We start from the raw sequence: 27622 nt of genomic DNA, 5'->3' as shown, positions 1-27622 counted from the left end.
CTGCTTTGAGCGGACGGCACTGGATGTGGCCGACACCGTTGACAGTCACCCACGGTGAACGCGAATGGCTGGGCACGAGCGGCTGAGCACGAGCGGCTGAGCACGAGCGGCTGAGCACGAGCGGCTGAGCACGAGCGGCTGAGCACAGGGAGCTGAGCACAGGGAGCTGAGCGCGGGTGGATGAGCGCGGGTGGATGAGCACGGGTGGATGAGCACGGGAGAGCTGAGCACAGGAAGTTGAAAGGTGCAGTTTCACCTCCCGGTTGGAACGCGCCAAACTGCACCGTGGCTGCCGAAATAACGGAACACAGCCAGTAGATTTACAATAACAAAAAAACTCGTCCCTTGCTCAAACGAACAATAAGTGTTGCTCATCTGTTTTCAGTCCTTGAGTCAGCCGCGGAAATTCCACAATCCTATGTAGGGTATCGGTCTCTCCGTACGACAACCACCGTTGCTCATGTAAAATTCCAACTGGCCTTTAAAGTCAAACAACAGCAATAGAAACAGCAACTTCTCAACCAAACGAGGGTTACTGACAACCATGCTGCACAAACCGTAGTTCTGTTTAGCATGGCTGCCAGCCGTCAACGTTCGCTCGCTCCAGGGCCCAGCGAGGGCTTCTGTCACAGATCCCCCTCCGCCAAAGTCCACCGCACCGAGTGCTGCGGTCACAAGGAAAACCCGACAGACGTGGTTCACCGTCACGCTCGGGGCGGCGAGGCACCGCGAGCGTCACTTTGTGCACTGCGTTTTAATGCATCCAATCATTGAAAACTATTTGCTTTTGCGTAACAGCTCCAGTCCAAGCACTGTATTGAGGAAATGAATGTTTAGGGGGATGATTTAATTTAAAAGCTATTTAATGTGAATCGCGTGTTCCTCGTAAGGCGGCGTAGAAATTTATTAATACAATCACAGCTCTGACATTGCAAAGGTGGTTTATTAAGCGATTGTAGACGTACGAGTGATGTCATCAATTTAGCCAGATGTTTTTAATTCTTCCATTTAACTTTTCTGACATTTGTAGCCAAGGCTCAACGGCAGAATAAAATAAAGTTTCAAGTTGTCTGTCATGGATCTATTTTATTGAATTGTCACACTTGCATCAAAGCGGAGCTCCTATGGCTTCGCAGCTAAACCAGGTTTTACACTAAAATGGCAACACTAAATAGGTCATAATCTTTGCCCTTTACAGAAAAAAAGGTTTTCACCAACTGCAACTAAAATCCTTTTTACAGGTGTTGAGCCAAATGGGTATTATCACTCCAGATGACAGCCAAGCAAATTAATTGATCATAATTCATAATTGTATATCGGAATTCGCGGAACATCCAAATGCCTGAAAATTGTGTTTCTTCCAGCCCCACATGACCGTGCGATTAAACTAGTTTTTTTGCTATACGCAAGGAACTGCTGATTTATTTTGCACGTGTATCCACGGATGCCATGCGTTGTTTTTATTAAAATTTTCAAGGATTTAATCAGTAGTTTGCGGATATATGCACTGCCGCTTATTATGCAAAACGGCAAGCCATATTTACATCTATACTTTCCTTCGTTTTCCTCCAACTAAAACCGAAAAGCTGGTAAAGCAGCACACGCGACGCCTACACCTTAACACCATGCATAAAATGTATATGGAGAGATAAGAAAACAAACCTAGCTGTTATGACAAACTAATGCCACCAAGACTCCGCGGGACTCTGCCAAACGACTCGACCAGATGACGGAGGCGGCCTGGGCTTAGTGAAGTGAAGACGCTCGCTCTCTGCCGGCATTCGACACGGGGTGCAAAGGTACAAAAGAAGACAAACGTCACAGCCCAGATTGGAAACTCGCACTTGCAATTCAACCATCAATTGCTGTCACCTTCAGGATGGTTGCCAATGCATAAAAACTAAAGTTAAGCTCACAGCTCACAACTCTCATCTTGCATTCACTGCCAGTGCTCCACGCCCCAAATGTGTCGTGACGACCCCGTCTGCCCGTTGTTTTTGCCGACCTGTGTTCACTAATGATCTGTCATGGGTCCACATAAGTGACGGGATTAATACAGGCGGACCAGACGGGAACCCACGTACCCAACATGGTGGCTGAAACATTTCTCTGGCCTTGTAGAAGACTGATTTGGAATTTTTTCAAATTCAAGTTATTTTTGTAACTGCAATCACAATAAAACAAACTACATCGGGAATAAATAACCATCTGCTGAAAGACACGTGCTTCTAACAAGCAGCTACCTACAGTTAAACAGAATTTAAAACGTCCCAGATTCGTCACCACGAACACTCGATGCTTATGGGCCACTCCCGTTGGCCCGCACGTCCCTGGGAGTGGGGGGGGGGGCGGTCGTGCTGCGCACGACAGGTAGCGAGGACCAGCGGGCCGCTCTAGCTGGGGCTGCGTGAACGCCGGCGGGAGCCAGAGCTGCTGTTGGCGACCTTAGTGGGCGGGGAGCGCGAGCGCCAAGCCTCGGCCGCCTTCCTGGGCCGGGGCGAGACGGAGCGCGAGCGAGATTTGCTCGCACGCCGCCCGCTCGCCTTGGGGCTGCCGCTGCTCAGCTTGCGAGACCGCTTGGGCGAAGGCGAGCGGCGGGGGATGCGGCGCGGCGACGAGGAGCGCTTGCTGCCCCGTCGGGGCGAAGGGGATCTCCTGGGGCTCCTGCGGGGAGAAGGGGACTTTCGAAGGCTCCTGCGGGGAGAAGGGGACTGGCGCAGGCTGCGCCGTGGGGATGGAGAGCGCCGTGGGCTGCGTCTCGGGGAGACGGAGCGTCTGGGGCTCCGCCGTGGAGAAGGGCTCCGTTTCCAGCCGTACTCCGACCTGGAGTACACACACACGTACGCACATAGAAAACTGCAGCGATTCAGCCAGGTTATATAGACTCGCACTGGGTTCGAGCACACAACTCATCCATCATACAAGTTCAAATCCTGGTCATGGATGGACTAGGCTCATTGGCCCTCCCAGGTTGAAAAATGAATACTGCATGGAGGGACTTGGTTCCTCACCAATGGCCCAGGTTCACCGATAGTTGTGCAACGCCCCACTTGGCAGGTAAACACTGACAATTGCCTTGACAGGAAAACAAGCCATTGGAGTCAGCATCACACACACCCAGACGCCTCTCCTCAGTGCTGAGCCCAGGTACAAACGTGGACAATCTTGGCCAAATTGCCTTGGGGAAATCTAAGCCATGTTCCGATACTTCACGAGCACGGGCACACGTGGGTAGGAATCTCAACTATTAGCACTCGGACTCTAACCGACAGAGGGAGGCCACCTCTACGCATTAAAAATATATATTTCCCAATTAGTCCAGTTATGCTATCGGCTGTATGCCATTTTGGCATTTGGATTTTTTTCAGATAGCTGTGTAACGTCACATCGGTGGATAATAGCCTCTGAAAGACGGCATCACAAAACTAGATCGGAAATAATTATCTTCAAATCCTCATGCGCGTTAAAGGGCACCCCTCATACACCCTGACGTAGTAATCGCCAAATATCAATCCCAATAGGTAGAATATAGGAAATTGACGGGGGGGAAAACGTAGTTAAATGTTGTGCAGTTATAAGTGACGGGGCTTAAAAATAACAACTCTTGTACACACGATAACCTGGTTTAAATACGGCCAGTCAACGTCATCAGTCACAGGACCTGGGTGGCCATTGTCATTGGTGTAGCATGGCCATTATGAGCCTAATGACTCATCACCGCCCCCACACAATCAGCCGGGGGCACACGGGGACGGTGAAGCGAGCCGCCCCAGGCCCTCTCGCTCGAGATGAATGGCGAGTGTTGTTATCATTATTAATCCCCCAGAACCACGCCCGCACGCCTTTGTCTTCCCAGTGGAGACGTTCACACACCGCACCAGCTACTCCACTTAAGGCAGAGTCGACCCACGGAGTGGCCCAGGACCGGTTCAGACAATCGTCACCGATGCTGACCACGAGCGGGAATCGAACTCGGGTCGCCGGTTTCGTAGCGCCAACAGACCTCAATACCCCGCCATTGGCCACTCAGTGACGGCGCCTGTGCCAGGCCAGGTGCACGTTGAGGCCACGCGAAGTGTCGAATGCTCGCGAGCCACTACCCCCCCCCACATCCCTCCACGTGCCCGTCTCGCACCGGCTCCACGGCGGCTGCGCGCTCCAGCCCCGCTTCTGTCGCCTCTCGCCCGTCGACATCTCGACTCGCACGCGGGAGCCGCACACGAGGCGCCCGTCCAGCTCGCGGCACGCGTCCCGCGCGTCGCGCGCGTCCTCGAACTGCACGAAGGCGAAGCCGGGCGGGTTGCGGGCCACCCACACGGAGCGCAGCGGCCCGTAGTAGCTGAACACCTTCTCCAGGTCGTACTCCGTGGCCCCAGAGCCCAGGTTCCCCACGTACACCTTGCAGTCCAGCGGGCCGTTGTCGCGGGCCGACATCGCTGCTGCTGCTTCTGCTGCTGCCTGGTTACCCCTTGCCACTGCCTCCTCTTCCTGCTGCCCTTCCCGTTGCGTGCGCCCCCACTGATGCTGCCCCCCTCGCCTGCCCCCCTCGCGTCCCTCCAGGCCGCTGCCCCCCGCTCCGCCGCCGCCGCGGCTCGCCGCTGAAATGGCTGCCCCCGTGCGCGAGCTGCGTGAAATGAAAGCGCCCCGAGGACGGCGCTCGCGGCTCGAGCATGGTGGCGAGACGCGAGAAGGCGCCCTCAGGGCAGGAATTCACATCCACAGCGATTTAAATCACCACAACAACGACGATAATAACAATAACATGGTTAACGAAAATAACACAAATAACCAAATCAATCCCCGCATTGTTAACGAAGTTTGTGCTATTCTACGTTGAAAGAACGCAGACAGGTTTCCTATATGGTCCATAGTTTGGGTGGCATGACCACAATCGCACTCATGTGGCTGGCTTTCAAAGAACAAATGTGACCTAAGGTCTTCGCTCATTTACCAGCTTCACACTCCTTATTACTGTACAAATACTGGAGGAAGGGCCTTTGCTATTGATGCCCCCAGGGTCTGGAATGCTATTGCCAATAAACTGCAACTTGAATCGCTACCTATGAGATCTTCACTCAAAACTGCTCTAGAGGAGTTGTACACCCCTAGCTGCCAGTGATATTCAGTGGCCTAAAATAAAATGTTTCGCTCCGGATGATCGCTGCAAAGTATGACCTGTGTTTTGATTTAGTGTGCTGATCTTAAAGGTGCATTGAAAAATGTTGATACTCCGACTGATGCTCCTGCTGTTGTGGAGTGACTCATGCAGCCAGCTATGGCTGCAGGGTTTGGTGGTACATGTCGTTTGTCGTTTATTGTGAAAATTCGGTCACAGTTCCTATGATCACTGTTACATTGCTTTTATGGCTTCATTTTGGTGATTTTCGAGAAGTTTTTTGGTTTGGCCATGTTTTTTGTTGTAGTACGGAGTTAGACTGATGGCCTTAATCTAAGTTGTCTTGTGGTTGTTGTTGTTGTTTGACTTGCATCCCACTGGGATTTTTGCACAGCGTTGGTGTACGGTGCATTTTCTGCAATATTTTGCTGTCTTTTCTTGGATTTTCTGTTTGCACTTAGTCGTGAGCGTGATGAGCGGGCAGCCACGGGGAGGCTGTCAGCTGCAGGCAGATGAAGGGCAGTGCAGGAAGTCGGGAGGGCAGTTCAGGGGGTTAGGAACCAGTTCAGGGGGTTGGAAGGGTGGTTCAGGGAGTCGGGAGGGCAATTCAGGGAGTTAGGAACCAGTTCATGGGGTTGGAAGGGCGGTTCAGGGAGTCGGGAGGGCAATTAAAAGTGAGTTAATACCTGGACAAGAGTGGAGAGTGGCTGTGTTTTGTGATATCTCGACTTAAAGTTGTATCATTTAAGATACGTGAAGTGTCACAGTGAAGCAGACACACTATTATCACAAGTGTGGAACAATATATTTTATTACATCGTTTTACCCATCTGGGTTCACAGTAAAGTATTGTCCGAGTCCTCTCTTACTATCTATAGAGTAAAATTAGGCCTCATGATGTATCTGTGCCTCTGTATCTCTATACATCTCTGTGGGTTTCCTGTGTGGTCCATAGTTTGGGCTGCATGGCCACACTCGAACCCGGGATGAGAGGCTGATTTGGATGATTGAGGTGCGTATTCATTATTAAAGTAATGAATGGCTAATTAAAGTAACTCGTCACTCGTTAGGGATCGGACATCCGAATGAAAAACATCAATCAAACAGTCGATGTTTGTTATTAACACATCGATGTTTTGGGGATGTTCGATGCCTTTAAAAAAAACTTGACAAGAGCTAATCCAAATCTTCAAAAGAAATGCTGTTTAAGCAAATAGAATAGCGAACACTCAACACAGACTTATGATATATCGTAAAAATAATAATTATAAGACAGAAATAGATACATCCGTCGTAAAATGTAATGATTTATATTTTGTAAAATTTACAAAGCTGCTGTTGCGAGGTCAACACTCAACCCAGAGCAAACCCTACGTCTACGTCTCCCAGAAGAGAACTTTAAACCCTATCTACATATAAAGACGCCTGTCAACCAGGGTGCTTTTAATAACCTTTACAATTTGGCGTGAAAAATAATACAGCAAGAGGAGCAATCATCAATGTAACAATGTCATTGAAGGTATCAACATCGATTCCAACGCGTCTAAGAATCGGAATGAAAACATCGATGTTACCGATGTATCGTGACACAAACCTGTCCGATCTAAGAGCTTACTCTAAGAGTCTAAGGGCTTGCGTCTTTCTTTTGCCAGGGAAGCAGCTCCCATTTTACAACCATCCAACACCGAGCCACCACTGAATTCCCATGCCAGACCCTTGACAAAGGCGGCTCCGAGCAGTAACCGCGATCGGGTGCAGGGACATTGATCGATGCCAGAGGGCCACGCGTCCAGGTGGACGCATCTGGCGTCGAGCGAGACACTGGGCCACTGGGTGGCCATCGGTCCACTCAGCGGCGCGCCGTCTCGCACCTGCACACGTGCGGGGCGGCTGTTGGCAGGTGCCGGCCCCAGTTGGCGGCGTTGGGGAGGGGCGGGGGGGCCTGAGGACTCGGGGGGACTCGATCGGCCAGCGAGGAGGAGGAGGCGGCGTTGGTGCCGCTCGCAGCAGCAGCACGAAGCGCGCCTTCGCTTCCCGCCGCCGTTCGAGTGGGCGGGGAGGCGCGCTGCTCTGCGCGGTGACGTCACGCGAAACACTCAATCTGCCGTGCGTGGTGACGTCAGGAGCTCCGGACGCGTCGCGCAAACGAGTTGGAAGCGGTGCGCGGTGACGTCACCCGGGCTCAGCCGTGCGCGGTGACGTCATCCGGGCTCAGCCGTGCGCGGTGACGTCACGAGGGGCTTCGAGTGGCGCCAAGGCGCGCGGTTTGGGGCGAGCGTCGCCCTCATGGAGGCCGCCGGAGCGCGATCGCAGCCGCAGCCGCCGACCGACTCACGAACGACACCAACAGAAAGTCCCCGAGCGCGCTGCCGCTGAGGTATTTGCAAGCGCGGCCGCCACCGTCTGCGGTCCTCCCCTCCCCCAACTTAGACCGGACAACAGTCGCAGGGTAACGTTTCTGAGAATGCCCCCTTTTCAGGAGAAGGATGCGTTATGTCCGTGTAAGCCTGCTGGGTGTGTGCATGCCTTTGTTGTGTATGGACGCAACGTATCGTGTTGGTTTCATGCGGTGGTATAGTAGTGGTGGTGGTGGTATAGTGGTGGTGGTGGTGGTATAGTAGTGGTGGTATAGTAGTGGCGGTGGTGGTATAGTAGTTGGTGGTGGTGGTATAGTAGTTGGTGGTGGTGGTATAGTAGTGGCGGCGGTGGTGGTATAGTAGTGGCGGTGGTGGTGGTATAGTAGTTGGTGGTGGTGGTATAGTAGTGGTGGTGGTGGTATAGTAGTGGCGGTGGTGGTGGTATAGTAGTGGCGGTGGTGGTATAGTAGTTGGTGGTGGTGGTATAGTAGTTGGTGGTATAGTAGTGGTGGTGGTGGTGGTGTAGTAGTGGTGGTGGTATAGTAGTTGGTGGTGGTATAGTGGTGGTGGTGTAGTAGTGGTGGTGGTGGTGTAGTAGTGGTGGTGGTGGTGGTGTAGTAGTGGTGGTGGTGGTGGTATAGTAGGGTGGTGGTATAGTAGTGGCGGTGGTGGTATAGTAGTTGGTGGTGGTGGTATAGTAGTTGGTGGTGGTGTAGTAGTGGTGGTGGTATAGTAGTGGTGGTGGTGGTATAGTAGTTGGTGGTATAGTGGTGGTGGTGTAGTAGTAGTGGTGGTGGTGGTGTAGTAGTGGTGGTGGTATAGTAGTGGTGGTGGTGGTATAGTAGTTGGTGGTATAGTGGTGGTGGTGTAGTAGTGGTGGTGGTGGTATAGTAGTGGTGGTGGTGGTATAGTAGTGGTGGTGGTGGGGTGTTTGGCCTCGAAGTGCACTTAGCTTGGCACAACCGCTGTGGCGAATGGCGGCTCTTGTGGCGCGCCGCTACGTACGAACCCTAAGCCCCGAGTTCGGTTCGCGCTCAAGGCCAACACCGGTGTTGATTATCTGAACCAGTACTGGGCCTCCCCTCGGTCGACTCGGCCTCAAATTAACATTTGGTGCCTTGTGTAAACATCGCCGCTGGGGAGGCAAAGGCGGCCGGGCGTGGTGTTGGCCACCCAAACCCCCAAGGTGCTCGCTAACAGCACTTCCCCCCCCCAACAGTCTGTCGAGGAAACAACGGGGAATCTTTGTCGTTGGTGTGTTTACAATCTGCTTTGTGTCTGTGCCGCACGCGTTCATGGTGCAGCAGGGGGTGAGGTTTGTGCGGGAGGGTGAACCACACTCGGTGTTGATGCAGCAGAATGTGGTTGAGTGTGGCTGGCTGCAGAAAATTCGCAGCTGTGGAGAGTGGGGGGGTGCAGCTGGGTGCAGCTTTTAGAACAATAACCAAACGGGCGTCCATATCGCGACCATAACGAAACGTCTCGACACAGTTCTTTTTGAGCCCCCCAATGGCAGCTTGTCCAAGGTGAACACAGCAATGTAATGTGTTACATTTGGAAAAATGAACGTGTTCTGTATGGTTGACTTGTGTTTTGTGTGCAACGGTGGGGGTGTCCGTTTAGCAGCAAGGTGAAGATCCTGAGTGGTTGGGTGCAGTGGAGTGTAGGACCAGCACAGCTTTGTGCAGTAGTTGTGTGGTGGGTTCAGAAGTGGGAGCAAGCAGCAGGTGAGACGCCTTCATTGTCCCGTCTCCAAGGTATTAATCTTGTGCGGTGAATCCTTTGTGTTTCCTGCAGGTGGGGTTTTGCTGCTGAGAGATGTCGGCTGACTTTGATCTCGGAACCCTGCAAATCCCCGACGAAGAGCAGGAGAGCGAACAGGACGCGCGCGAGCGGGAGCAGGAGGTGTGTGCAACACGAGCTCCACACCGAGCCAACCTCACCACTCCATCACCACACCTGGCACCAGGCACACCATCACCACACATCACTGGGCACATCACACTACGCCTTTACTAAGCTGGACCACACACTATGCCTTTGCCTGTTGAGCATGGTTGACACCACACCACGTGTGTATTTGCGTGATCGCCTATTGTGTCACTGTCCATCTCTAGCTGCGGCAGTTGCTCTCGACAGCGCTTCCCGATGACCTTTTGGAGGACAGCCGAGATGTCTCGTCGTCGGAGCTGAGTGATGAGAGCGAGGACGACCGGGCGTCGTCGCACCCCGGACACGGGGCCCACGCGGCGCACGGGCCCCCGCACACCTATGGTGACCAAGGCGGCACAGGACAGGGCGCCCTGGGCCAGGCTGGGTACACGCAGGTGAGGACGCCGCCGTCACTGGGAAAAGAGCAACTGCTGCCTCGGTATCAATGAGCAACGCCTCTCTTTTCATTGTGATCATTATGAACATGTCCTAAGCAATGCTGGGCAGACTTGTGCTCTTTTATAATTTCAATTATAACAGTGATTATCAGAAATTATAATTGCAATGTGATTTTAATTTATTGCGAATGCATAATTGTAATGTTATTGATCCCAGGTCTACCTCTGGTTGAATGTCTTCCCATGCTGTTGGGTGGCCTTCCCATTACGGGTGTTATTTGAACATACTTCACCATGTACTGACTAGTGCTGGTTTTTAGAAGTGAGCACATTTTCACTTAGCTTTTGCCTGTCAGATGAGCGGTGTGAATGCCCCTATCCAGTTTTATTCCTTGGTACTCAAGGCTCTCAAACGACGTTGGCACAATTAAGACAGTGCTCCTGAACTGCTTGCTTATGTTTCTCAACATATACCAGGACAAGGAATAACATGTTAGAATACTGTAAGATTACGAATCTATTTTTGCTTTGGCTAATGCCAGCTATCTTAACATCCTTCTTGGTGTGTTTCCATAGTTTAATGGCCACTATGCTGCCAACACATCCAACAATGACTACAGTTACATCTCAAACGGATACGACTACAAGTCTGGCGATGGCTCCCTCTCTCACCACGGCGACGCCTGGCTCGATGGCGATGGCAATGCCAACAAGAGCGACGTCCTCGCAGACGAGAGCTACCTGGGGTTTGCTCGTGCCGACGGGACACCCTTCGAGGAAAACTACCCAACCGGCGATGGTGCGGATGCTGGAGGAGGCTACGGGCAGCCGGCGGCATACCGGGACATGCAGCACAGCGCCGCCCTGTTGAACGGGCACGGCAACGGGCACAGCAACGGACACGTCAACGGACACGTCAACGGACACGTCAACGGGCACGTCAACGGGCACGTCAATGGACACGGCATTGACAGCGCGGCTTACCACAGCCACCGCCAAGTGAATGGGGACACCGCCGGTGGCGGGAGCCCGGTGGTGGCCGGGGGTTTGAGCGACGGGGACGTGTACCGCGTGACGTACCGCCAGGGCTCTGGCGGCCACAGGCTGGTGCCGCCCTCCCCGCAGCAGGCGGAGTCGGCTGCTGCTCAAGATTTCAACGCCATGCAGCAGGACTTTCTGAATTCTGCTGCTGGTGAGAGATGGGCATTGAGGGCAATGGCTTTGTGTCAGATGTCTGTTGGTGGTTCTTATATTACAAATAAGTTCATCCTTCTTAGCACAGCAGCTAACCATATTTTGTTCGTGTTTCACTGATATCACATACTTTACATGTAACCATTTGTGGCTTGAAAGCCGATTCTTATGCTCACTGAATGTGCATTATGTCACGAATTATGTGAAAATGATATTTCTGGTGTATTTGAATTAATGAAACAACAAACGGTAAAACAAACCTACAACAGCCATGATCTATCTGCTGTTGAATGAAGGCCTCCCCACATAGTAATCACACTTCTTGATCTTGTGTACACGTGTGTGTACGTGTGTGCATGAGACAGGTGGGCAAGCGATGCAACTGACTCAGCTGCAGATCCTGTATCAGGCCCGGGGCCGGGAGGTGAGCGAGCTGTCACACCAGCTGCTCACTCTGCAGGAGGAGAGCGCACGCGACCTCCGCATCCTCAGCCACCAGCTGGCGCTCATCACCGGTGGGGACTATTGCTTACACTGCCAATTGTTGCATACATACATACATACTTGCTCTTTCAGCATCGTGCTGTGTCATTGTCAGAGCGCTTTTCTGTTCAAACGAGTGGTGGACAATGCTCAATTCCACTAGCAGCATTGAGCAAAGACACATTCCCATCTAGACCTTATGCAGCCATCTCTACCAAGTATTGATTGGGCCTGCTTCATCCCGTTTAAAAAGTGTCACTCAACAACAGTCCAAACTATTTCATTCTTCGAGCTAGACTTGACCAAAATAGTGAAAAGCTACCCAATGTGCGGGACACTTGCTAAGGGTCTGCTTGTTGTTTGACTCGTTTATTTCAGATTACCACTATAGTTAGCTACTTATGATTTTAATAAATTATACGGTGGTGCATTGCTTCCATGTAGGAGAGAAGGAGGGCCTGATGGTGAGTCTGCAGGAGTGCCAGCGGCTGGTGCAGGCTGGCAGGGAGAAGGAGAGCATGCAGGAAGGGAATCTGCAGGCCCAGGATGCCCACATCAAGGCCCTGACCTCGGGCAAAGACCAGGTGACCAGCGATGGGATGGCAAGCGGTGGGGAGTTGCGGGGTTAGGAGCAGTGGTCGACGGGCATAGCAGGGTCACACACTGGAAAATGTACTTGAGACGGCCTCACCTGCTCCCTCTTTGGCGTGCACATTGTAACCGCGCGTACTGAACTTAAAATCCAGATGTCGCCGGTTCGATCTCCCAGTGTGGTGGTTCATACAATGGCCAAGTTTCTTAAATCCCCTTGGCTGTGTTCCCCAGTGGTATAAATGACTTCACCGCAGTTGATCGGGAAGTCGTGTATGGTGGGGTAATGTGTGGGTACTCCTACCTCTTCTAAGGTGCCTGTCCAACGTGGGGGAGTAGACCAAGTACCCAATGGATGGAGGAGCGCTCGAGCTTAAATTCAGGGCTGCACCTATACCTGACACCCAACAGGTGGTGCGCAAGCTGCAGGTGGCTGAGGCATCGATGGAGAGCTTGCAGCAGCAGCTGGAAGAGCTTGGTCGCTCGGAGTCGTTGACGCGAGCCCGGGAGAGCCACGAGAGCGCGCTCGCCGCCCTGAAGCAGAAGCACGCGCAGGAGGTGCTCGCGCTGCAGCAGCATCTCGACCAGCAGAGGAGCGTCATTCAGCAGCAGGTGCTTTCCTAGGACACAGTCTGCACGATTTGCAGAGGCCTATTTCTCTCGTACGGTCTACAGCTGCCTTGCTGCATGGCAGAACTTTTCTTGTCTTTCCTCACATAGCGCTTCCTTTAGAATTAATCTCTGCTTACAATCTTATGTAAACTGACTCATTTATAGAAGCTTGTGTCACCTCACACTTGATAGCCTCATTTAAATGTTCTTTATTGCTGGGAAATTACTTTATTATAGGACTAAGGCCTATACATTTAAATTTTGATACGTTTATTTAAAGGTCAGAAACAGGTCTGCTTTGGCTATTCCGCACCTCTCGACCGTGAACACAAAACAGCTTCACACGTTGATTTCCATTCTTGCCCATCAATGTAAGCTCTTTGCTCCCAGAATATAGAGAATGTTAGCTTTGTGATTGCATAGGTTTTCGTGGTTGTGTTGTATAGCTGTCCGTCGGATTTTCGCGGTTGCACCGTGTGCTGTTCGGCACGACGTGCGATATTTCGCTCAACGTGCTGATAGCTTCTTCTGGACATTTTTTGTACGGTCAAGGTGAATGTACCTTGACGATGGCAACCTTGTGTCCAGGAGGAGGCGGTGCAGCGGCTGGAGGGGAGAGCGAGGCAGGCGGAGAGGGAGGCGGAGGAGGGCCGATTGGAGCGTGCTGAGTTGGTTAACCGCTTGACCCGCAGCCTGGAGGAGAGCCAGAAGCAGTGTCGCGACCTCCTGCAGTCAGGCGAGTGAAGGATTTTCCGACTTCCGAAAGGTGTTGGGGGGGAATGTGGCATAAAATTGGTTCCGCTAATCTTATCGTCGTCGAGTACCTATGGTGCCGAGTGGCGAGGTTTGATGACCTTACGTCCGGCGTGTGTGCGAGCAGGCTCAGTGCAGGAGATGGGGCAGCTTCAGATCCAGCTGCAGCAGGCGCTGTCTGCGCGGACCATAAGCGACCGTATAAACCGTGCTGTGCAGGTAGTTCTCGCCTGCACTTTGTGCTCGTAGACATGCGCACGTGCACAAGCACGCGCTAGACATGCACACTCGCACACATGCATACATCTACACACACGACAATACATATGCTCACAACCAAACATAACAACAACTGCCATTTGCCACTAAGTGGCGGTGATGTCACCACGACGTTTGTGCCAGGCTATGTGCACGTTGAGGCCACGTGAAGTGTCGAATGCCCGCTGGCAGGAGGTCACGGGGCAGACCCAGGTGCCACGGGTCGACGGACTGAGATGACTGGCTGATGCACCAACCTGTGCCCCTTACTGTGCCAACTTGCTGTGCTTTAGCCACCCGGCGCTCCGCTCATTGTTGTGAGCGTCGCTCCTCTGCCCTCCGTTGTTGTTGGAGGACGACTGTCTCCAACTGCCCAGTAGCGTCCTTCACGATCCTCCTCCACAGAGGCCGATCTTGACACCGCTGGTACCAGTCATCGGCAAGTCCTCTCAGCTCCACATCCTCTTGTACCACATCACTCCATCTCTTTTCTAGCCCGTGCCGCGCCTGTTTAGCCCCCTCTATCCGGCCAAACCAAAGCTGTTTAGGCATGCGGTGACTGGGCATGCGGGCTACATGACCAAGCCAACGCAGCCTTGCCTGCCGGAGGAGCTCACCGATGGGACTTTGTCCAGATCTTTCAAGGATTTGTGAGCTCCTCACACAATCCAGTTTGGTTAAACCCAGGATGGATCGTAGGCAGGCCAGCCTAAATGTTTATAACCGGCCAAGATGTTCCATTAGGGGGGGTCCACGTTTCACAAGCGTAGAGAAGGGAGGGAATGACCGTGGCCGAGAAAACCTGAAGCTTCGTGCGGAGTGACAGACCACACACAGTGTTACACAACCGATGAAAAGATAATGCCGCTCGACTGATTTGGAGCGAGACCTCTGCTGTCAAACCAGAGCAGGTCATGAGCATACTTCCCAGGTATGGAAAACTCTCCACTCTCTCCACAACTGCCCAATTGGGAGTTGTGGGGGTGGAGTGTCCGATGATACAAAATACCCAGGCAGGTGCTTAGTTTGGTGGGGCTGATGATAAGACCCCACCTTAGTGTCAAGCTCCAGGTTCAGCAGCAACGCACTCCAACTCCTCCTCTGAGTGAGCAGCAATTGCCAGGTCGTCGGCATACATAACGTGGTTGAGCAATAGGGAGCCATCCCTTGACCGCACCCGGGCATCGATCAGCCTCCCATTGTATCTGTACCAAATGGAAATTCCTCCGGTACAGCCATCGAAGTGCTTCACGAACTACATGGTCGAAAAATATGTTAAATAATGTGGGAGCCAGAGGTCATCCCTGTCGCACCCCAAGGTGAACAGGAATGGCTCCGACTCCCGGCCACGTAGTTTTACCCGGGCCCGCTCACCATCATGAAGGTCCTTCATGATCGTGAGCAGAGGGTCATGGACTCTGAAAGCACGACGAATAACCCAGAGCCCAGGCCTACTGATGGTATCATAGGCCTTGACCAGGTCAATAACGCAGAGATGTAGGTTTTGTTGGAATTTCCTACACCTCTGCTGTAGCAGACGGACAGAAAAATATGGCATCTGTGCAGGACCGCCCTTTCCTGAACCGCAAACATAAACACGTATACACAAACGCAACAACAGCCGCATTTGACCATTATGGGGGGTTGTCGTCACCACAACACTTGTGCCAGGCTAGGTGCACTTTCTGGTAGGAGGTCATGGGGCAGACCTAGCTCTTATGGTTTAACTGACTCAGATGACTAACACATGACGCACACAAACACACCAGCTGTGGCTGAATTGGAGGGAGCCAAGAGCTTTTGTGCCTTTACCTTTTGTTCTGCTTGCTCCTCCCCTCACCCTAAATGGGCCACGGTGAACTGTGCAGGGCTGTTTGCAGTTTGGCACTTACTCAAAGGGCTGCTGTGTCTGGGGATATTTTGTTGTGTGAGTCATGAATGAAGGCAGAACTGGGCCGGTTTACTCGGGCCGCAGGACTGTGATGCTTGACTTGAATTAGCACATCCAGTTTGCTTAGTAATACGCATCGTAATGTGGCAGACGATCACAATAAGCAGCTTTACTGCACGGTCTTCTTGCTCACGCGAGAGCTGGGGGGTGCTCATCTCCACTGACAGTTGCATCACGAGACCGTGAGAGATGGCGACGGCTTGGGGAAGCCTGCATACAGCAGTGGATATAGGCCATGGCTGATGAAGAAGATGTGTTTCCTACAACCTCTTTTTTTAGGTGTAAGCAGTCCTCGGGCTGTGACGGGTGGATTTTAACCCTCGACCCTCGCTCCGTGTTTACTCCCAGGACGAGGTCGCGGAACTGAAGGAGCACCTCAATATGTACGAGAGCGCCGCCAAGTTTGGGGTCCGTGTGGGCGGCCAGAACGGTGGTGCAGAATTCGCTCTCTCTGAGTCCTACCTGGAGCTGGGCATCAAAAACGCAGTGATGAAACCACCCCGGGTCCACAGGTTACTGCTTCGCACATGCACACCACTCTTTGATGCTCCCGCAGGGATGGTTGGATGGTTTGGTCAGTTCCATTTTTTTAGTGTGTATTTTCGTGTGGACGGAAATCAAACGAACTGGGTAAAACACATTCAAGCAATGGGAAGGTCTGCACAGAACCCATTTGCCATACTGAGTTATCTCCTTGTTATTGTACATCTCCACACTCTGGTTCTTTCGGTAAAGTCACGTAGGTATAAAATAAAATAAATCACGATGTTTCGATCGCAACACAAGCGGTCGTCCTCAGGCGGAAAAAATATAATCCAGCAGTGGAACTGCTGATCCGCTAACGCTTACCCCAAAAGTCCTGGGCCATAGGCGTGGTACTACCACGCCCAGCTATTGGCATCTCCAGCCGACATGGGCTTTACCTATGTCGCCTCGGCATAAAATTAGTACCTGATATTGCCGTATGGTCAGCGTTACCAATGGAGATACAAAAGTGTCTGGCATTGAAAAGAGATGAATATTGGATAGATATTGTTATGGCCATTTAAAAGCCACATTGTTTAAGTTTATTGCATCTCCGTGCGTGATCTCACGCTGTGTCTTGGTGTTGGTGGCCCTCGCCGCTGAGCAGTTCGGAGGCTGGGGAGGAGCCCCTGGAGCGTCTGGTGAGCGGGCTGAAGGCGGAGCTGGAGCGATTGCTGCAGGGAAACCAGTCCAAGCGGCAGCAGCTGGAGCGCCAGCGCTCCGAGCTCGGGGAGGCGCAGCTGCAGCTGCAGCAGGCTGAGGCCAGGGCACAGCAGGCCGAGGCTTGTGCCAAGGATGCTCAGGTGAGTGTAGGAATAGGTGTACGGAGCGGTAGTGTAGTGGTTAGCACACTATGCTGTGAACCCGGCAACCCGATTTAGATTTTCACACATGACCAATAACGTTGGCGAATATTTAAACCGGTTCTTGGCCTCCCCTGCGTCGGCTCAACCTCCATTAAGTACCTAGTGTAATGTGTAAACATCTGCCATGGGGAGACAAAGGTGGCCAGGCATAGTGTTGGTCTTCACGTGTACTTGCTAACTACACTACCGATGGCTATATGGGGGGGATCTTTGTTTTTGTGGGTACAGGTGCGCTGCAGTGCACTGGAGAGAGAGCTGCAGGCCAGCGCACGCGTGCCGCATGCTGCTCACGCTGCATCTGCAAAGGAGCTGGAGGCACTAAAGCAGCAGAATGCAACACTGAAGCGGGAGACAGAGGTGTGCGCACACGTGCACATGTGTATATAAGCGTGTGTGTACATGCGTTTAAGAGCCCATTGCAATCACACGTCACTTCTTGCATAAATACGGTACGGACCACCACAAGATAGTAAATCGATTATTAAAATATTTACAACATGTTTTACATACCGATCCTATAATGTGTATGAATATGATGTCCAGGAGCTGGGTGTCCGGGTGTCCGAGCTGGTGAGCGGTGAGGAGCGGCTCATGGAGGCCAACCAGGAGCTCCGTGAGCAGATCAAGCAGATGGTTGCCGACTTTGACGCAGACAAGCGCGAAGCCTTGGAGAGGTGCGGTGCCCACGTGCGCCACGTTATAAAATCACAGCGCTGTCGGTGCGGGAGCCGCTTTTAGCCTATTGTGGAGCGGCGGCGAAGTGACGCGGTGGTGAGCGCACTGCACTGTCAACCCGGCGGACCTGAGTTTGATTTCTGGTGATGGGCTGATTTTATCCCAACCAGATATTAACTTATACCTTTGGGTGGTGAGGGGAAAACTCTGCCACAGTCGGAGTATAAATGCTCTGTTTTCTGGGTGCCACAAGGAGAGGAAACGCATGGAGTAGAGAACAGCCACGGTTGACTAAAGAAAAGTAATTGGGCTTGGACAGGACACATTTTCCATCGCAGCCAATTGTGAGCATCCGCGACGAGCTCCGTGCTTCCTCAATTCATCCCCAACGAGGTCTTGCGCATCCGCCCTTCCCCGCCGTGCTGCTCCAGGTGCGAGCGCACGTACGAGCAGTACCACGAGGACGGCAAGGCCGGGCTACGGGAGGAGCTCGGGCAGAAATTCCAGGAGGAGCAGGAGGAGCTGGTGCGGCACTACGAGGAGCAGCTGCAGTCGTTCCGGTGAGAAGCTTTTCTGCCGGCGCTTGAAAGCTGGTTCCGTTTCGGCTTGGCTCAGCTCAATTTGCGTTGCGTCTCCCACCGGTCGCGTGGCGCTTTTCAAGATTGTCCTTGGCCCACCCGCACCGATCCTGGTGGCTGCCCTGTGTACGTCCTCTCTACCAAGTGGGAATTTAATCCAAATCTGGCGGTGTTTGGTCAGGAAGTAGTTAAATGCAAGTTTTGTTTGTCCTATTAAAGCAGTGGTTCAACAAAACATGGCACATCATTACCCATCTTCTGGTGGCTCATCCATGTTACTAGCTTGAGCCAGTCTAGTTCCGCCTCCCCCTCCCATAAAACACCTGTGGGGATGATGTGTAACAGCGTTCCTGACACATTCCCATGTGCGCTGCGATCAGAGCCAAGCTGGAGGGGCTGGTCCAGGAGACGGACGGCGTGAAGGAGTGCTACATCACCATGTGCCGTGAGCGCGAGGCGCTGGAGGAGGCTGTGAGGCAGCACGAACGCCGCCAACAGCAGGTAGGTTCCCTCGCCATCACCCAAACCCTCCTGGCCGGGTCGGCGTGCAGCGCAGATCGGCCCCCGCTGAGGCTTCAGTTGTGCGGTTCTGCGGTTGTGCAGGCAGTGGAGGCTGCGCTGCAGAGCGCGAAGAAGGAATGGAGGGCGGCGTTGCCGGGGTCGGCGCGGCCCGGTCGGGTCCAAACGGCCCATCGGCACTCGCAGACCGAGCCGCAGTCTGACGCGGCAGCACCGGTGACGCAGGCGGTGGACCCTGAGAAGGAGGCGGGCGTCAGCGTGGCGTGCCAGGCCGGCACAGAGAGAGCGGATGCTGCTTGTCAAAGCGAAGGGGAGAGGGCGGAACATTCTAGCCAGACGGAACAGGAGAGGTCGGAGCAATACAGCCAGACGGAACAGGAGGGAAAGGAAAACTCCTGCCAGACGGAAGAGAAGGAGGACAGCAGAGTGGATGCCGGGAGCCAAACTGAAGAACCGCACCAGGCTGCAGGAGAGGAGCACTTGCTTCCCGACGGCCGTGGGAAGGCAAAGGAACCCCAGTCCGGCGCCAGCAGAAGCTGTGAGATGACAACACCAGCGCAGCATACGTCCAGCACGAAGGTACACATCGTGGGTTCAGCGTTCACTAACATCGTGCTCTTTAGCTTTAGTGCAGTTCCAGTATAAAGGTGATTGCTGAAATGTCGATATCTGTTGCCTTAATGGTTGCAATTAGTTCTTTGCATTGTGTTTGTGGAGTGGCGCACCGTTACTAGGGGAGACACTGGGGGGGGCTGTTCCCCTCCCGATTACAATCTGTTAAGCGAACTCACACCTCCAGCTTGGGTCTCCAACCGCACCCCCAGTATTTAGTACGACAGCAATTTGCTGTCGTACAAAATACTGCTGCTGCCAACAACCAAAATTAACTTTGGGGCACACATTCAGCATGGGAATGGGGTGTGAATGGATGCGCTGTAGGCATGAATGGAAAATTTGATGATGATCGTATTGGAAATAACGATGCGGTTAGGGTTACTGATTGGCAGCCGCAGTGAGCAGCAATACACTGTTACGGCTGGATGAGGGCCACGCTCCTGATTGTTGGCCGCTGGCTCGACTCGTTGGCTCGACTCGTGGGCTCGTGTTACCTCGCAGGACGGGAGGTGGCCAGCGCAAGGCACGGGGCGCGAGGACGGCGGCGCCGGGGCGGCGAGCCCGAGCGAGCGCGCGCGCTGGGAGCGCGAGGCTGATGCGAGGCTGCGCGCGGCGCTGGCCGAGGCTCGGGCGCGCTGGGGCCAGGACAAGCAGCAGGAGCTGACGTGCGCGCTGGCGCAGTGCGAGCACGACCACCGTGCCCTGCTGCGGCAGCACCAGTCTGTGCTCGGTGCGCTCTGCCCGCCGCAGTCGCCACTCGCTTCGCACGTCGTTCATGCAAACCATCCTATTAGGAAGTCGAGATTGAAAACTCATTTCTTTAAGGCTACTTTTTGTGTTTAGCTTGTCGTCCTTACCCTGCACCTCCGATTAGCGCGGTTGACTACGTATGGTGCGAAAGAGGTTCAACATACATACTTAGAACCAAAGAGTGTACATACTAACAGACATTTAAACACGTTTACCAGTGTAGAAATGCTGGTGTACGCCGTTATGTCATGCCGGCATTGCTCACTACACCAAACAGGTGTGTACTGCCACTTTTCATAACGGTTCTTATTCCTACGCTGCAATGTTGCTGCACAGGGTAAATGGCAAGGAACATGGCATGACACAAACAGGTAGTTAGCACTTCATGAATGTAGCTCCTTTTGTGACCTATAGGTGGTGTAGCTGCGCATGCTAAAACTATTTAAAATTGAGCAATCGCACCCAGACCTCCTGAGCCGCGCTTTATGGGAAGGTGCTTGTGTTTTGTGTGTGTCTATAGCTACTCGTAAGGTAAAGAGGTCATCGCACCCAAAGCTGTTAATGCTCCCACACCTCTTCGCTTCCTTGTGACAGATCCCGCAGATATTGCGCAATCACACACTCTGCTCCAGATGTTTTATCGAAGCCCCCAGGGCACCTTGGCTCAGTGAGCGGTCCCTCATTCTCCTCTGCTGCGCCCATTTTCTGGGGAATCCCTCAGCCTCCCATGCTATCGGCTCCCTGCCCCTGTTCAAGTCCAGGCTCAAGACCTTTCCTCTTCTCTGCCTGTGGCTGCGTCTCTCTGTCAACAAAACTACGATACTACTTTTTTATGTTAGCAGGTAAAGTCCACTGAGCTATTAGCTCTTTCTTAGAAGTGACCCGGTCACACGTGATAGCTCATTGAATTGGCTTATATCATATGCTGGAATTGATAGGTGCAGCCAAATAATCTAAATGCATGTTTATAAACGTGGAGGGTAAAACTGGAGGTCGCGGAAAAAAATCCACATGACCACGGGGAGAGAACACATGAACTCCAAATACAGAGGCATCAGGATCGGGATCGAACCCACGACTTACTGCGTACCAGGCGAGGGAGATAACATGCCCACTGTTGCTGTACAGCATCGGGAGATGCGGTCACGTTCCGATGCTTTGTTAATCCACTTTACATTGTCATTAACATCAGACATAGATCTGCTGTTTAACTGTTCTACTATCTCACTTAAACTGTTCCCCTTGGTATTTGCATTCTCAGTAAGCTGCCCCCATCCGTTGCAGCCTCCTCTTACGATTACATCTATTATAACAACGCCTCCTATCTGTGTACTCATAGTGTACATGTGTTTGTGTGCCTGTGACCAAATCACTCGGATTGTGCCCGATCTCGAGCCTGAATAAGTACTTGCATGAGCGTCCAACAGACCCACACAGGTAGCCAGAGAAGGGCAGGAATGTGTGGTTGGGCCACAGAGTGCAGTGCAGCAAAATCCATTGTTGTAATGCACTTATATGCTCCCGCATCAATGCGTCCCACCCACGCAAACCCACAGTGACCATCGTGTTTTAGCACGGTCAAGGAAGTCCTTGATCCAGCCACGGATTGACAATATGCCGTATGCGTGTGCGCGTGTATACAGGGAGGCTGGAGGAGAAGGTGAAGGCACTTGAGAGAGAAAAGGGGGAACTGCAGTACCACCTGGAGAGGGAGAAGAGCGAATGGCAGGGCAAGCTGGAGCGAGAGAAGGGCGAGCTGCAGGCCAAGCTGGAGCGAGTGTGCAGGGAGCTGCAGAACGCCGACCGCCACTACCGCCTGCAGTTCAAGCAGCTCAAGATGCGCTGGCAGGGTACGGGCGGCGCGGTGACACGGGTCACACGAGGGGTGACCCGCTCTCCATGCGACACACTTACCGAGAACGTTTGGGCCTCTGCTCGGCAAAACGTGTTGAAATAAAAGCTCAAGAGAAAATGGGTGTTCAAGTGTAGTGAGTTGATGGCCTGTGTCCAGTCACCAATCACTGCACAAAGAGCCATCGCAGAAAGCTTGATTCTATACGTAATTTGGACAAATTCCAGCTCAGAGTAAATAATATTGTTTTGCATGTCGTGATGACCATTACACCGCGCGTGCCAGTGTAAATTTGCACTTACATGGTGTGTCCGTGCTCGTTGGTGTCTGCTTGTTTGTGTGTGCCAATGCTCAGCGGAGCAAGAAGCAGCTGTGCACACCTTGCGCACTGAGAACCATCAGCTGAGGGAGAAGCTGCAAGAAGAGGCGTCGAAGGGGTGAGGGCGATGCTCATTATTTACTCCTCCGACTACATCCGCCTGGCCATCCACAATTGCCCAACGGTAGACACTCATTGAGTGAGCCTCGTGTGGCGCAGTGGTAAGTGACTCGTCCCTGACTTGTGGACGTCCCGACTCTTGCTCAGGACTGTAGACACAAGATGAGCACCGCTCTAGAATCACTTGAACAGGATGGTGCAGTGATTTGGCGTATTTGCTTGACTTCGTTGCTGTACGCAACTGTCTGGCTGAACCACCTCAATGTCAAACGATAGTTGTTGCTCTGCAGCAACAGCTTCGTGTTTGCTTTTGTTATTTTGGTGACCCAGGCCACTCTTGCAAATTAGTCTTTAACCTGGTCTCTTGACTTCTCACCTGGTTGAACAAAACCAACTCAAACTTAGACATCAGAGTTGGTGTGAGTGGTGACCGGATTGATGTGGGGCGGTGGTGAGCGAGCGCGCGCGCGTCAACGAGTCGAAGTTCCTGACGTCTGTACTGCGCGGTCCGCGTGCCGGTTGCGCAGGGCCGCGGGGGAAGGCCCAGGCATGCACGACCCGTGTCGTGAGGTCATCCAGCGGCTGCACGACCACTACCTGGGTTCACTGGAGCAGCTGCGCTGTAAGTGTCGATGAGCACACACACACACACACGCGCGCGCACTTACGTACATGTGAACACACCGAAGCAAAGTGGGTGCGACTCCCATCAGCCTGGAAAATGTGAAAAAGCAAACGAAGTCAAAGCTAATTTGGGTGTAAAGACAAACATGGGAAATAAAAACTGCCGAACCGTTTTGTAAATTTATTAAAATCAATGGAGTGGCATCGCCTAACACGGCGCGGGTAATGACACGTGAGAACCCGCAGCCTGAAAGTTAGCGCCTGGGTTATTTTTACGACTGCTTTCAGATAACGTTTATTTTGTACTCGTGCACCTTAAGCGGCCGTGTTTGTTTTCTTGCCGTGTACATTTTTTAGTCGTGCTCACAGCTTGGACGTCGTGTTGTCGTGTGTGCGCTGTGAGGGCGTGTTGTCGTGTCTGCTCTGTGACAGCGTGTTGTGTCTGTGCTGTGACAGCGTGTTGTCGTGTCTGTGCTGTGAGGGCGTGTTGTCGTGTCTGCGCTGTGACAGCGCGTTGTCGTGTCTGCGCTGTGATGTTGGAACTCGCCGTTGTGTGGCCATTGTCGGCGGGCAGGCAGCGTACTGCAGCACGCGCGGGACGGCCGGGACCGCGCCGCACGTCTCGTGCGCACCGAGGTGCGGCGGGAGCGAGCGCGCCTGGTGCGAGCGCTGCACGACGGCTGCCCCGACGGCGCGGCGGTGGCGGCGGCGCTGGCAGCGGCGACGGAGCGCCTGTGGGACGGGCGCGAGAGCCGCGGGTAGGACGCGCACGCGGGCGTCGTCCACGACGCTTCGCAATTCTTACCGGCGTTGTCCCCGCTCACGTTGGGTCTGCCTTCCTGTTCTTCTGTCGACACGCGCTCGCATGCTGGGCTATCGTGTCAACGTCCACTCGACAGTCCTTCAAATGCCGGTTCATCGCTTAGAATCGCTCCTTTCTCGGTCTCCCTCTCGAGTTTCCGGCGCTTCCATGTCCATCACCTTCCTGAGGCCTTGACCACTGGTTGGTGGCGGTGACCATGTAGAGTCTGCGAGACGCACGTGAATACGTGCGTCTCTACACCCCCGCTCGTACACACACCCATGCGCTAACGCGCACACACACAAACATCACGCTAAATATGTTTGAATCGCTTAAAATAAACCCGCTGGTTCGTCACATTCACTTTCATAAACGTCTTCTGCCCATGGTCACGCTCAGGCTTATGGTCCCACTGGCCCAGAAGATTGATGGGTCCAGGCACTCGGGTGCTTGGCGTTTCATTCATCACGTCGCTGCTCTCCTGCTCGAGCGACCGATGTGGACCTTCACATTTCTTGCGGTGTCGTTCTGTGCACCTCTTTCTGTGCTGAAATTCATCAAATTCACCGCACGAGTGATTTTGAAAAATAGACTAGGAACTGGATGAAATATTAAGCAGGTCACGGGCACACTTTCGTCTGTGACGGTATTAACTACGTCGCCTGGGGAAGTGGGTGAGGGGGGGTGGCGGCCGTGACGGCTGACAGTTAGAAATGTTTGTTCCCCGCTGCGGTTTCCTGCAGGCAGAGCTGCAGCTCTTCCGGCGGAACGAGCGGCGCTGCTGCTGATGCTGCTGCGGCCACCGCAGCGTGGGGCGTTGCCCCACCTCGACCTGCCGACGTCGCCCGCACACAGAGCGCGGGTACACGCTGCTTTCAAGGCAGATGGTTCATTTAAATTGTCACTTATATTGCGGCCACGTGATGAAGTGTTATTCACAGCAAACGTCTCAAAGCGCTAATCCAGACATGCACACGCGCGTGTGTGCGCGATATGCACAAATGCAGACGCGAGTGATTTGAAAAGCAATAAACCAATACACTAATTGTGAAACTAACAGAAACGTGATCAGACGATAATATGAAAATATATAAAAATATAATAAATGAGGAAGACAATGGTCTGAAATTATTATCAAAGGATAGGTAGCAAACCTGGACAGCAAGGCTTGGTTACATCGTTGTTTTAAAGGCCGGCAGGACATTGTCCCTTCCCATCATGTGCGCTGTCGAATGTACTCCCTCGTGTGGAGGTAATGATATGCAGGCAGCCATGCGTGGTAGTACACCCCTGGGGGGGGGCAGGGTGGGTGGACCACCAGATCAGTATTGTTTGTGACACCCAACCTGCAGGGCAGCACACCAAGTAGGTTGCTGATGTGGGAGTCTTGTCCACACTCTCTGGCTTCCTCCCCCATGCTCGTTACCTCAATAAAGAGTTTAAAACTTTCCAAGTCGGACCATCCTTTAAATAATATATGTGAATTATGAAAACTCTGGCTTATTAGTGGACGATTGTTATATTCATGCTGTTATATATGAATCTCGTGTTTTCCATTGTTAAAGTGAAGAGACTGGCCCCCAACCACGGGAATGTGGGATCTCCACCGTTGGCCAAGGCCCATCAGCAAAGATGAGAACCTGTCCATTATCAGTGTAAGTGTCGAAGCGCGTTGACTTCCTGTTAGTGAAGTGCTGTCTCCATGTTCCGCATGCAGAGAGGGAAAACTCGAGCCAACAAGCAAAGGCCAATTCGCCGGTGCTGGGTGCCACTGGCGGCGGTGGGTGGGAGGACCGGACAGGAGACTTCAACCGAGGTGGAGCGCGCGGGGACGAGAGGAGCGCTTGGAGCGGCGTCGAGGCCCGGGGCCCACAGCCAGGGCATGGGCAATACCGGCAGCGTGGCGGCGGAGGTGGCGGAGGTGACGACGTTGACTCGTGGCTCAGACAGCGGTCGCTGCACGGCCTCGACCTGCCACTCAACATGGGGCAGGGGAGTGGGGAGCTGCCCTCGCCATCGCTTCTCCCTGATAAGCCCACACCACGCGGAGCGGCCGGCTTTCCTACAAGGCTACTAAACAATCATGGCGTCGCGAGCAAACCTAACGGCCTCGGTGCCGTCAAGGCGGTGTGGTTTTACTCGTCCGACGGTTTTCGAGGTCCAAGCGAAGGAGATTTTCCCAGTAAAGGGGAAGCGCCGGTTGGCCCCGTGCTCTCGCCGCGCCTCCTCCGAGATGCTGCGCCGTCGGAGCGAGCGCCCGGCACAAGCGCCCGGTGTCGGCTCGGGTCCCCGGCTCCGGCCGGCGCCTCCCCGCACTCCCAGCGTCGCCCGCGTGTCGCGACGGCGCCGCGCTCCTCCTCCTGCGGCCCAGGCAGGGCGCGATCGCCGGGCTCGCGCGAGACGCCCGTGCGGGACGGGGCGCCGGCGTCGCGGGCGCCGGCGTCGCGGGCGCCGGGGCCGAAGGTCGCAGGGAACCGCGGGGCGCGCGGCGCCGCCGCCACGGACTCGTCGTCGGCGACGACGTCGGACTCGGGCGGCGGCTCGCGGCCCTCGAGCGACGGCATGCGGCCCGAGCAGTGACGAGCAACGCGCCAGCAGCCGGGCGCTGCGGCACGCGGGCGTAACGCCATCGAGGGGATGTCCACATCGATGGCTGTCAGAGAGGCAGCGTGTAACAGACCGCCCGTGGACTACCCATGGACTGTCACTGATGCCAGTGCCCTTATTGTTAACGCCATTACTCTGGTAGTTAACAGCGTCAGCTCTGGTCCCCTGGTCGTGAACATCGGTATTAACTTTATGGATGTTGTTCACGTTTGTGCCATAATCGTTCAATTTGTTCCTTTAGTTTTTAACGCAGGTGGTATAACCATACATTTTGGAGCCGTAATATCGATGCCATAACTTTAACGTGAGCATAATTGAAAACATAACATTTTACCTTGGTGTTATGGTCTGGCCGAGGTCGGGTTTATGCGAAAGTTCGACCTCGGGCTAGAATTTGTGCTGCAAATGCAGGCCACGTTGCGGTCGTTGGTATTGGCGGTGTGCTGTGGTTGACTGCCATATAGCGCTGTTGATGGCCGTGTCGGTCCCTCCAGGAGTGAGTGGTGCTGTGCATTGTATTCACTGCATGCTATTTTGTTCACCCCTGCCAAGGTTACACGTCTAAATGTGAAGTACGCGGAGTGCTCGGTTCCACATGAGCACAGGGGGGTGTCTGGGATGAATTTTAAACTCCCAGAGTTGGTGTGTGTGTGACTGTAGCCCTGTGTGCTTTGTCACTTGTGTTTTTTACAGCGTGTTTTGCGGTGGTTTTTGTGGGATAATTTATCGAAGATGTCATTAAAATCACTCAGTACTGTACATGTAAATTCATATATATTTTTTAATAATATATTTCAAATTAAACTTTGTACGTTTAACCGTGCAACACGTTTCTTTTTCAATAGTATTCAGCCAACGTGTGAAACAAGTTAATGTCTGAATGCACTTGCACAGCAGCGTGCATCGAGGAAGCGTGCTGCTGGATGAAAATGCAGCCGAGTTGTGTCCCGATGTCCTGAGAGCTTTAAACTTGGGAAACCTAAAGATCCGCTCGAGTTGCCGCTGTTTCAAGGACGAAGCGTGCTGGAGCTGAGCCTGGGTGGTAGGGAGGAAGAGATCGCTGTTGGCGAGCACGACACAGACCTCTTGCCGTTGAGCAGCAGTTACAAAGTATTTCACGATATC

At 53.3% G+C, this 27622-nt stretch overlaps 2 protein-coding genes across 3 annotated transcripts; one reads left to right on the top strand and one right to left on the bottom strand.

The window, feature by feature from the left end:
* Positions 1-182: 182 nt before the first annotated feature.
* Positions 183-4559, bottom strand: LOC144931071 (uncharacterized). 2 transcript variants are annotated; one of them, XR_013636487.1, is made up of 3 exons: positions 4136-4559; positions 1663-2823; positions 183-289 (listed from the first exon to the last, which is right to left on the bottom strand). XR_013636487.1 is itself a non-coding variant. In XM_078854987.1 (2 exons), the coding sequence occupies exons 1-2, from the start codon at positions 4432-4434 to the stop codon at positions 2394-2396; spliced, it is 729 nt and encodes a 242-aa protein (XP_078711113.1). In that variant the 5' UTR covers positions 4435-4559; the 3' UTR covers positions 1272-2393. The 2 variants fall into 2 exon arrangements, 1 of the variants encoding a protein (XP_078711113.1); XM_078854987.1 differs by lacking the exon at positions 183-289 and having other exon boundaries at positions 1272-2823.
* Positions 4560-7344: 2785 nt separating this feature from the next.
* Positions 7345-27317, top strand: CEP152 (centrosomal protein 152). The gene is made up of 23 exons (XM_078854983.1): positions 7345-7493; positions 9271-9378; positions 9591-9800; positions 10380-10995; positions 11363-11512; positions 11925-12064; positions 12483-12683; positions 13272-13419; positions 13564-13655; positions 15994-16157; positions 16778-16973; positions 17265-17393; positions 17580-17710; positions 18143-18271; positions 18670-18790; positions 18893-19387; positions 19925-20153; positions 21817-22023; positions 22381-22462; positions 22992-23086; positions 23663-23846; positions 24634-24752; positions 25608-27317. Exons 2-23 carry the CDS (start codon positions 9292-9294, stop codon positions 26468-26470), a joined length of 4788 nt encoding a protein of 1595 aa, XP_078711109.1. The 5' UTR covers positions 7345-7493; positions 9271-9291; the 3' UTR covers positions 26471-27317.
* Positions 27318-27622: the final 305 nt, after the last annotated feature.

The sequence above is a fragment of the Lampetra fluviatilis genome, chromosome 3 (assembly GCF_964198595.1).
Source record: "Lampetra fluviatilis chromosome 3, kcLamFluv1.1, whole genome shotgun sequence".
Lineage (NCBI taxonomy): Eukaryota > Metazoa > Chordata > Hyperoartia > Petromyzontiformes > Petromyzontidae > Lampetra > Lampetra fluviatilis.
This window is presented reverse-complemented; position numbering and strand designations above follow the sequence as displayed.

Coding starts and splice junctions, on each gene's coding strand:
- LOC144931071 (XM_078854987.1), bottom strand. CDS start 4,434: ATGTCGGCCCGCGACAACGGCCCGCTGGACTGCAAGGTGTACGTGGGG. Junction 2,824..4,135: donor GCGCAGCCGCCGTGGAGCCG/GTGCGAGACGGG, acceptor TGTGTACTCCAG/GTCGGAGTACGGCTGGAAAC.
- CEP152 (XM_078854983.1), top strand. CDS start 9,292: ATGTCGGCTGACTTTGATCTCGGAACCCTGCAAATCCCCGACGAAGAG. Junction 20,154..21,816: donor GCAGCACCAGTCTGTGCTCG/GTGCGCTCTGCC, acceptor GCGTGTATACAG/GGAGGCTGGAGGAGAAGGTG. Junction 24,753..25,607: donor CGCCCGCACACAGAGCGCGG/GTACACGCTGCT, acceptor TTCCGCATGCAG/AGAGGGAAAACTCGAGCCAA.